This window comes from Mastomys coucha, chromosome X (genome assembly GCF_008632895.1).
Source record: "Mastomys coucha isolate ucsf_1 chromosome X, UCSF_Mcou_1, whole genome shotgun sequence".
In the NCBI taxonomy this organism is placed as follows: Eukaryota; Metazoa; Chordata; class Mammalia; order Rodentia; family Muridae; genus Mastomys; species Mastomys coucha.
This window is the reverse complement of record NC_045030.1, coordinates 56,630,957-56,642,172: the sequence shown is the minus strand read 5'-3', so window position 1 is coordinate 56,642,172 and position 11,216 is coordinate 56,630,957. Positions and strand designations below refer to the sequence as shown.

General features: G+C 39.0%; 1 protein-coding gene across 1 annotated transcript in view; it reads right to left on the bottom strand.

Annotated features, from left to right (window-relative positions):
- Nucleotides 1-1,462: 1,462 nt before the first annotated feature.
- Hprt1 (hypoxanthine phosphoribosyltransferase 1) overlaps nt 1,463-11,216 on the bottom strand; it is a 25,927-nt gene continuing 16,173 nt past the window's right edge. The window contains exons 5-8 of the mRNA XM_031359783.1: nt 6,859-6,941; nt 2,979-3,025; nt 2,731-2,807; nt 1,463-2,025 (exon numbers count right to left, since the gene is read on the bottom strand). Of these exons, the coding sequence (XP_031215643.1) occupies nt 1,978-2,025; nt 2,731-2,807; nt 2,979-3,025; nt 6,859-6,941 (255 nt within the window). The 3' untranslated portion in view covers nt 1,463-1,977. The remainder of the gene's footprint in view (nt 2,026-2,730; nt 2,808-2,978; nt 3,026-6,858; nt 6,942-11,216) is intronic.

Sequence of the window (11,216 nt, the reverse complement as noted above, 5' to 3'; positions counted from 1 at the left end):
AGAAGTGTCATGAGTTTGAAGCCAGTCTGCATTAAGAGAGTCCTGCCAGGGCTGGAGAGATGGCTCAGTGGTTAAGAGCATGGACTGCTCTTCTAGAGTTCCTGAGTTCAAATCCCAGCAACCACATGGTGGCTCACAACCATCTGTAATGAGATCTGACGCCCTCTTCTGGTCTGTCTCAAGACACTGTAGTGTACTTATATAATAAACAAATTTTTAAAAAAATTTAACAAAAAGAGAGCCCTGCCTTAGTATAGACAGACAAAAACATAAATCAAAAGTGTTTTGCCTGCTGGAAATGGTAGCACACCCTTTTTAATTCGAGCACTAGGGAAGCAGAGGCAGATGGCTGTCAGTGAGTTCGAGGCCAGCATGGTTTATATAGTGTAGAGGACAGATGGAACTGTGTAATAGACAGACCTTTGTCACAAAGTGGTTTGCCTCCTATGGAACGTATATTCTAGCAGGGGGGTAGGCAAATAGTAAAAAAATGAACACAAATATAAACTATGTGGCATGCTATTCATTTAATCACTTCAAACTGCCAATAGCCAAATAGAGAATTGCTTTACCTACAAAAATGGTCATCTCACACTGCTCAACCCAACAGAGGTGATGGTTCGATGGAATGAAAGGAGTAAGAGGGCTCTGCAGTGGGAGCGGAACAAAATGTTAACTAGAGGATCCAGGTGGACCTCAGTGGGTGACATTTTATGGGAGGAGAGGACTCAGGAGTTACTCAACACTGTGTTCACATGTAATACCACCAGGCTATGCACAAGAAATGAGAAAATATGCGGGTGCCCCTAGGGATGGCAGGAAACCTTTGCCTACTGACCCATCTCACTAGTTCTTTGACTGCAGCCACGTCTTACTTGCTGTCATTTAGAGCTCCCTACACTTCACTGCTGGAAGTAAGAACACAGTCTGAAAGGAATAAAAATGTGTACTGCGCTACAAGGTTGCTAGTCCACGCCTCATGATAACAAGAAGGCAAACAGGACTTTTGGTTCCAAATATTTCTTACTCCCAAAAGACAAAACATGTTTTACTGTTACTGTTCTTTTGGCCAATAATGCTTTATCCACACCAAAAGGGTAACAGGACATATCTGAAAACAAACTATAGGTCAGATTATAGTCTGAACAACTTCACAGAAGACCAAGAGAAAACCATGTTCTTTTTACTGGAAGAAAGTAGAGTAAATGGTGTTGAGTGTCTGAAATTTCCTATTTCAAGTAGGTAGGAGCTCTCCTAACTCCACCGAACCATTCTACCAGGTAACAACTACTTGCAATACTTGCTGAGGATTACAATTAAATTAGCTACTAAAACTTAAGCACAAGAGAACCCATGGAAAATTGTACTAAATTAATCTGTACAGAAATGATAGACATGGAGACTTCCTTTAAAGAGACAGTCCTTAGTTTTTAAGGACTTTTACACAAAAGAACTCAAAAAGTGGCAAATTTTTAGAATTTATTTCCTTGCATTTAAAAGGAACTGTTGACAATGATTTACTGAAAGTGGGAAAATACAGGCAACACTGCTAAAACATGTTTATTCCACTGAGTGGTTCACACTGCTCTAAATTAACAATATCAATCACATCTTTCTCTCCTGAATATATAAAAATTAAAATACCAATTAAAAAACTAATATAGCTTCTCTTTAAATCCTTCTTACAGATACAATCTCAGTATTATTTAACAGCGGTAATGTAAGAGATTTGTTTTTCTCACAAGGTAAGCGACAATCTACCAGACGGAACTGATAGGCTGCCTATAGGCTCATAGTGCAAACCAAAAGTTCGGGGACGTAGCAACTGAAATTTCTAAAAATAAAAATAATAAAATTCATAGAAGGTTCATGCAAGAAGCTTTACTAGGCAAATGGCCACAGGACTAGAAGACCTGCTAATTTTCCTGGCAACACCAACAGGACTCCTCGTGATTGCAGATTCAACTGGCACTCATCTTAGGCTTTGTATTTGGCTTTTCCAGTTTCGCTAATGACACAGACATGCTATAAAATAAAAGATATTCACATTAGAAAAACAGATTCTGAAGAGGCAATAACAGCATTAAAGAGTCCTTCTACGCTATCTGGTTTCCTACCAAACAAGGTATTTTGGTTTGGTAGGAACCCAAACAAGGTATTTTGGACCAGCAACTTGAAGAGGTCATATTTTTAAAACAAAGCAGAATTATAGTCCATTAGTTTGCTTTTACTTTGTCTTAGTACGAAACTTTGAGAAACAAAGCTGGAATGAAAATAAGGGCCCTGGGAAGTGAAATAAAACCCACGCTTTAGATAATACTGCCCACGGAGTCTTTCTAACAGCTCCTGGACCATGCTCATAAATTCACCCAGGAGACTCCTGCCTCCAGAGTGGGAGGCAGGTATCTGAAGCAGAGTCAATTACAAAATTTAAACCGAATCGTTTATTTCTTACTTATGACTATATATTTATCATGTGAAATAACAGTAAGACAGTTATTACATATTAAAGCTGTTCAACTACTTCTGCCAGCAAGAAGTGTCACCCTAGCCTGGCCAAGTTCCAGTTCTAAGGACGTCTGTACTTGACTACATCTTTATGTGGCTTATGGGAACCATCAGTCTGGTCAAATTATGAGGTGCTGGAAGGAGAAAACAATTCTTCCCTTTCCTAAATTTTTATGTGGGTTTTTGAAAAATGAAAGTGAGGGAAAAAAAAGCATTACTTACATTCAAATCCCTGAAGTACTCATTATAGTCAAGGGCATATCCAACAACAAACTTGTCTGGAATTTCAAATCCAACAACTGTAAATAAATAATCACAGTTTAGTCTTTAGAGAAAATAATACTTTCAAACCTAATACTTGCAAATGTCCCTTCCTTACAAATGTTCTCTAAGGTAACTCTAAGCCATTTCATAGTTAACTTTTTCAGTTATAAGATGGATAAATGGTTGGCCAAAGGGCATCTACTTACAGTCTGGCCTGTATCCAACACTTCGAGAGGTCCTTTTCACCAGCAAGCTGTTAATTACAAAAAAAAAAAAAAAAATACATGTGGCCTATGGAAAGACTACAGAGCATTGCAAAGCAAACATCAGTGATCTTAAGTAGTATCATCTGCCTTTAGAATAAGGTCAGCTTTGCATACCCACAGAAGACCGAGAGAGAGAAGAACTGAATCACACAGAGTTCACATGAAGGTCAAGGCCTGACTGATCAGCACCTGGAACCTGGTGAGATGCTCTGAGAGCAGAATCCTAACTACCCACACACCTATTGAAAGGCAGCTCCAGAGGAGGGTGAAGGGGTGAGGAGTGCCAGGAAGCAAAGATGAAAAGATAAGATAGCTAGATCCAGAATCCTTGAAATCCAGCCCCCGCGCTTGTAAAGGGGGCTAGAGATGCTCTTTCATCAAGACTTGCAATAACTGCTTCACGAATGGGGATTTTTTGCTGTGGATACTGAACCCAGAGCCTTGATCACATTAAGAATGTACTTGACCACTGAGTTACTCACTCCATTTTTTAGTTAATTACATTTTCAACTATTTGACTCTTGCTAAAAATGAAAGTTTTAAGCAGTTTTATTCTTTAATTTATGCTTTTATTATTTATAGAAATCATGAATTTATAAATGTAGTTTGATTACATAATTATATAAAACTATAAAGTTAAATGGTAATTATCGGCAGAGGCAGGCGGATTTCTGAGTTCGAGGCCAGCCTGGTCTACAGAGTGAGTTCCAGGACAGTCAGGGCTACACAGAGAAACCCTGTCTCAAAAAAAAATCCAAAAAACCAAGAAAATGATAATTATCTAATGCCTGTTATATATGCATACAACCAGAGTTGAAACCCTAATATCACCCAAAACAGTTAATGCCTTTCAAAATTTTTATTTTCACAGAAGTCACAAAAGAAAAAAAAAATCACACACAAAGGTCTCTAAGTGTCATATTTCAGCAGATTATCAGAACCTGAACATGGGTATTGGTGAACTAAGTGACCTTGTACAGACTTTATCAATTTTCATCACAGAGACTACTCTAATCACTATCACAATCAAGTTACTTTAATTCTTTCAATCCCCGGTAACTCCTAACCCATTCTCATCTGTGTAATTTTGTCATTTCAAACTGGGTTATATCAGTAGAATCATATAGTCTTATTGCTTTGCCTTTGGTATCCTACTATAATAGCCTTGAAAAAATTAAAAACATCTTGGGCATATCAAAACAGGGGGACACGTAAGCATTTTAAAGAGAAAGAAGAAAACAGCTGCTTTCTGTACTCCTGAAGTATACTGTCCAGCTCCAGTAATACTCATCTCAACTGCTGCCTAGTGATGCTTGTTCCTATTTATTGCTGATTTGATGGCATAAATGTGCTTCAGTTTTGTTCAAATTTTGTTCTTCTTAATTCTGTATTCAGATTTGAGTATGGAGATTTAAGACATAGTTCTGCCGGGAAGTGGTGGTGCATGCCTTTAATCCCAGCACTTGGGAGGCAGAGGCAGGTGGATTTCTGAGTTCGAGGCCAGCCTGGTCTACAGAGTGAGTTCCAGGACAGCCAAGGCTACAAAGAGAAACCCTGTCTCGGAAAAAAAAAAAAAAGAAAGAAAGAAAGAAAGAAAGACATAATTCAGCCTGCTGGTCTCAAATTCAGTGTGATCCTCCTGCCTTCTCTTTTCAAAAGCTGAGACCGCAGGGTGAACCACCATACCTGACTATAAACCAATACAGATTTTTATATCAACATATATGTTTACTTCTCAGGGATAAGTACCCAGTACAACTTCTGGGGTCTTCTGGTAGTTCCCTGTGCAGTTTTTAAAGAAACTGTTTTCTAGAGTGGCCACACTATCTTACATTCCTACCAAATAAGACTTTTAATTTTTAGTTTGGGGAAAGACCAAAACACACTTGTGTAGGACAACTACATCATCAAAAATTACCCAAGTGTTCTCTGAACACATCTCACCTCCAGCATGGCAAAAACTCACTGAGGTATATTGCTGAAATAAGTTTTATTAAAATTATAGACAAAGACTTTATAGATACTTTGACCTTATCAAAAGATTTTATAAAGCTAGTTTAATTGGTCAGCAGAGATAGCTCAGTGTATTAGACTATTGCTGTCAAGACTGCCAACCTGTGTTCCACCCCCACCCAGGACCAACAAGACAGAAAGAATCTTAGGCTGTCCTCTGACCAACACAAGTGCAAGTGACACATGCCTATATTCCTGCCACAATAAATAAGTGTAATTTTTTTTAAAAAATTAAGAACCAATTAATCATTCAGGAAAAGATAAAAATAAAAGACCTGACCTTTCCTCTACACAAAAAGCACAGATTAGTCAAAGATTTTAAAAGAAAAATGAAACTATAAAGTAAAAATAAAGCAAAAAGCAACAGCAACAACACAATAAAAAAGATGTTCCTTTTAACAACAAAACCCGACTTAAAATAGCAGAAGTATCAACTCGGCCAGATTTCCTGTGTTCAAATCTCCCCTCTATAGCTTATTAGCTCTGTGTCTGTGGGCAATTCCCTAGGCTTCAGTATCCCTATCTATAAGGTAGAGATAACAACTGTTGTAGAATCAAACTATAACCAAGGATAAAAACAGAAAGAACTATGAAAGCAAAAGTCAAATATCCCTATATAGTAAGATGTGAGACTTCAGAAAAAGGAAGCAAGCATGGTAAGATTCCAGTGACAACACAAACTAGGGTGCCTCATTTACCACTCACATCTAGATGATCCAGATGTTCAGGGTCTGCCACTTGTTACCACCTTTGGTATGATTCATTTCAATTTCACAAGGGGACCTTAGATCATCTGCATGCTACTCAGGACAAGTGTGATCTAAGTAACATGCTGCAATACCAATTGTTACATAATTCTATACATGTGAGAGTTCCATTTCTAAAAACTTGTGTATCAAGACAAGACATTCTATGGATTGGGGAGGTAGCTCAGTGGACAAGAGCATTTGGTGTGCAAGCACAAGCACCTGAATTTGACTCCTAATAGTCACATTAAAAAGTTGGCCATGGCTGTATGTGCTTGTGACCCCAGTGGTAGGGCTGGAGATGGATTCAAAAACCTCACCAGTAACCCTGCATGGCTAAAACTTTGAGCTTACAGCTCAGTTAGAGACTGTGTCTCAGGCAACAGAGTCAAGAGCAGTAGAGGAAGATATTCAGCCCTGCCCTGGCCTTCGCATATCTGCATGAATGCATACTCACATGAGCATAGTGCATATACAATACACATAAATAAACAACAGAAACTATACTATCAACATATGTATTTCCCTAAATGATTTAGCATAATTATATGTATTAGCCCTGTAATAGGTATTACAGTATATGGGAGAATATGCATGGGTTCTGTGTAAACACTCTTGCTATTAAAAAATTACACTTAATTAATTTGAGCGTGGGTGGGAAATATATATGTGCTGTGGTCCACGTGGAGGTCAGAGGGAGTCAGTTCTCTCCGCCTACAACATGGGTCCCAGGACTGAACTCAGGCTGTCAGGCTTGGCAGCAGATGACTTTACCCAGTGAGCCATCTCACCAGCTCTTCTGACATTCTTTATGAAGGACTTGAACATCTAGGGAGTTTAGGGAGTTTAGCAGCTGAAGTAGTTCTGGATCCAAGGCCCTAGAATTGACTATAATGGCTTATTATTAACATAATAAAATTACAAAGGATACTAGCTTGAGTTTTAAGATTACATTACTCTGTAATGATAAAACGAAAGCTGAAAGCATTTCTCCTTACAAAGAAGCAATCATTTAATGTTCTAAATAAAGAAAACATTCTACTTTAAAAGGACATACATACCTTGCAACCTTAACCATTTTGGGGCTGTACTGCTTAACCAGGGAAAGCAGAGTTTGCATTGTTTTTCCAGTGTCAATTATATCCTTTTAAAAAGAAAAGAGACATTTAATGGTAAATGGCAAATAAAACCAGCACAGTTTAAAAATCAGTCATTATTACAAACATAAAATACTAAGTCCAATATTCTAGTATTCTAAGACACAATGTCATTAATTTTTAACATACACAAAAATCTTACAATTCACAGAGATAGTGTGGAACTTGTAACTTATCTGGCTCTAAGCAAGCAGAGGGAATGTCAAGCCCCAGAACTAGATTACATAGGTGTGGCAAAGTCAAAAACAGTAAGCAGAAATGTGTATGTGCAAGCACTGTACACATATACAAATCTTTTTGTTGTATTTCACATAGGGTCTAGCTATGGAGCTCAGGCTGGTGGCCTTAAACTCAAGATCCTCTTACTTTAGACTCCTAAGAAGTAGGGTTGCAGGCATAAACTACCATGTTTAATTCTGTAAAAGGTATATTAGGTTTCTTTGTAAATTAAAGATAGGGACTCTTATATCCCAAACTCTGATACTCTAAAAAAAACATTGCTTTGTACTATCTTTTTAAAGAAAGATTTATTTATTATGTATATAATGTTCTGCCTGCATTATGCCTGCAGGACAGAAGAGGGCACTAGATCCCATTACAGATGGGTGTGAGCCATCATGTGGTTGCTGGGAATTGAACTCAGGACCTCTAGAAGGGCAGACAATGCTCTTAACCTCTGAGCCATCTCTCCAGCCTGCTTTGTACTATCTTTAAAAGCATCTAAATAAGAAGTTTTACTATATAAAATAACTTTATCAATGGTAAAACACCCGTGTAGCACCTATTATGACCCAGATTCTCCAGTACCATTAAAAAAAATATCAGAAAACTGACAAAAATCCATAAAGGAGATGGACCACGAGGAATATTAGGGCTCAAAACTTAACTCTCCTGCTGGTTTAAAAAGCTGTCATGATGTGACAGGGCTGTGTAGTAGGACTTGAGGGATAATCTTTGTAGTTGAGAGCTACCCCTGGCTAGTCAGGGAGAAAACTGTCCCTCATTTGGACAATCGCACCAGAAACTGTACAGTGCTATCATCCTACGTGAACTTTTTAAAAAAGCTACATTTATTTTATTTGTGGGGTGTGTGTGTTTATAAACCTGCCATGGTTCAAGGACAGCCTGGTTTATATAGCAAGTTCCAGGACAGCCAGAGAAAAATAGTGAGACCCTATCTTCAGAAAAAAAAGGGGGGGGGCAATAATTACTGTGTAATCTCATTCATATATGTCCTCAAAACGCAAATCTTAGAAAGTAGAGAAGGGGAAAGAAGAAATAAGAAATGATGGCTAAGGAGACTGATTTCTCTGTAGGGAGATGAAGATGTTTTGTAGTGTTACTTAAAAGAACGACCACGGGGGCTGGAGAGATGGCTCAGTGGGTAAGAGCACTGACTACTCTTCCAAAGGTCCTGAGTTCAAATCCCAGCAACCACATGGTAGCTCACAACCATGTATAATGAGATCTGACACCCTCTTCTGGGGTGTCTGAAGACAGCTACAGTGTACTTACATATAATAATAAATAAATCTTTAAAAAAAAAAAGAACGACCACAATTCTTCTGTGGGTACAGTTGTTTACCATGCAAGCCTAGTGACCTAAGTTCAGTCCCTAGATTCCATGTAAAAGGTAAAGGAGAGAAGCAACTATACAAAGTTGTCTTCTGACCTCCATGTGCATTCTGTGTCATGCTCACTCATGCATTCAATTAAAGAAAAAGCCAAGGTTGGCCCTGTGAAGGTTCTATGCCCCAGTGTAGGGGAATGCCAGGGTCAGTAAGCAGGAGGAGTGGGGAGGGAACAGGGGATTGTTTTAGTTTTAGTTTTTTTTTAGTTTTATTTTATTTTATTTTATTTTTATTTTGGAGAGGAACCTGGGAAAGGAGATATTGTAAAAAAGAAAACATCTAATTAAAAAGAAAAGAAAAAGCCAAAGGTGGTGGACAACTATAAAGAAGCAATGTTTTCTGCCACAGTACAGCAGTTGCACTTATCAATTAACAGCAATTGAAAATGCATGCACAAAATCTGCAGGGTCAGGACAGACAAATTTCCAGCATGGAGGGGGGAGGTGGACATCATGTCCTCCCCACGGTGAGGGAGCCATTCATTGACAGCTGCAGCTAGAGGAGTCAGCTTTCTTTAAGGATGTGTCTCCTGGTGTGTTGACCACTCTAGTGATGGTTACAGGAGCAGCACAAAGTATTTTGAAGGATTTTAAAAAAGAAACAAAGCTGAGTAAGTAGATAAGGGAGGAGTAGGGAGAGGGGGCAAACACAATGAAAATACAGAGGACTAAAACTAAAAAAAGAGATCTTAAAAAGAAATACAAACTGATCAATGGTGTTGCACACCTATAATTCCATCATGTGAAAAGCTGAGGCACAGACGGGATATGAGTTCAAAGCCAGCACAGGTTACACAGTAGGTTCAAAGCCAGCTTGGAGGGCAGGTATGGCACACAACTGTAATGGGTAGCATTCAGAAGGCACACATAGTGAGACCCAGGACAGATGAGGCTACACTAAGACCGGGGCTCATAGAAGGAAAACAACTCATCCTGAGCTGGATGACAGGAAAGAAAAGCAGAAAGGAAGAAAGGAGGGAGGGAGGGGAAGAGAGGAAAGGAGGGAAGGAAGACAGCAGAGATGGAATAAGAGAGAGAGGGAAGAGGAGCCATGGATGATGGTAGATACCTATAATCCCAGCACTTAACTTGAGAGGTACAGGCGGGTGGGATGGAGTTAAGAGTCTAGCCTGAGATACTTACCTAGCTCTTTTTCAAAACAAACAAACAAAAAACTAAAGAGCTGAGGGTGAAGCCTTGTGGTAGAGCACTTGTTTAGCATGCTCTGGGTTTGATCTCTAGCATCACACATAAATCAAAGAATAAAATTTCATTTGTGTTGGGCGGTGGTGGGGCATGCCTTTAATCCCAGCACTTGGGAGGCAGAGGCAGGCAGATTTCTGAGTTCGAGGCCAGCCTGGTCTACAGAGTGAGTTCCAGGACAGCCAGGGCTACACAGAGAAACTCTGTCTCAAAAAAGCAAAACCAAACCAAATCAAAACAAAACAAAAACCTTTCTTTTGTTTAAAAAAAATAGGGGAATAGGGGCTGGAGAGGTAGCTCAGTGGTTAACTATAGTAGCTGGAGTTTGTATGACAGCACTCACACAGAATCCAGGCATCCTGCTTCCATCACAACCCAGGTCTGAAAAGACAAGGGGCAGGAGGATTGCCGGGGTTTGTCAGCTTCTGACCTATGTAAGAAAATGTGAGCCCCAGGTTCACGGAGAGACCCTACCTCATAGAACAGACAGTGCAAGAGGAGGGCACATACATCCTCTCCTGGCCTCTGTTCTTATGCACAGGCATGCATACTTGCACACACATGCATATACACCCAGATACACAAAACAAGGAACAAACATAAATATTATAAAACGCAGCAAGGAAACAAGAGATTACAAAAATGAAACGCAACTACTAGGGGCAGGAAATGATGATAGAAAAATGATGCTCTGGGAAATGCAGAAAGTATAAAGAGTGAAAAATGATGGAGAATGGGGTTGATATATATTCTGAAGCCACACTGAGAATCTATTAAAATGCATACTGAAGAACTGGGGAATAGAGTCAAGGTAGGAGGATGATCACAATCTATGGTGTACATATATATGTATAGAGTTCAGCAAGGCGGACAGATGTGAAACAGGGAAGCCATGGACAAAAAATCAAGTGTGTGTAGACACTTAAACAGTGATAAAAAAGTACTGAGATAGGAAGCTGAAGACATGGAAATGTAAGATTTTATGTAGGACAGCCAAAGAAGGCCTTAATGAGACAGTGACTTCTCATTTACTTCTAAGTAAATCAGTGGTTCTTAAAGTTTAGCATGTATCAGAATTAGCTCAAGGTTTGCTCAGAAAAAGACTGATGGGGTTTTTATCACAGAGATTCTGAGTCCATTCCTGGCTGATGCTTTTGGATTTTTACACATTGCAAAGCAATGGGCTACAGATAGTAATGGTTTGAGTCTTTACTCCACTCATTTGACAAGAATATTTGATACTTTTATATTATTTAGATGAAATGTTAAAAATGTATAATATTCCATAAAATAAAATTTAACATACTAAATCACACACACACATATACACATACCCTTCTATATACAGTTATAGCTAGTTTTAAAAGAAAAAAAATCAGCCAGGCAGTGGTGGCACATGCCTTTAATCCCAGCACTTGGGAGGCAGAGG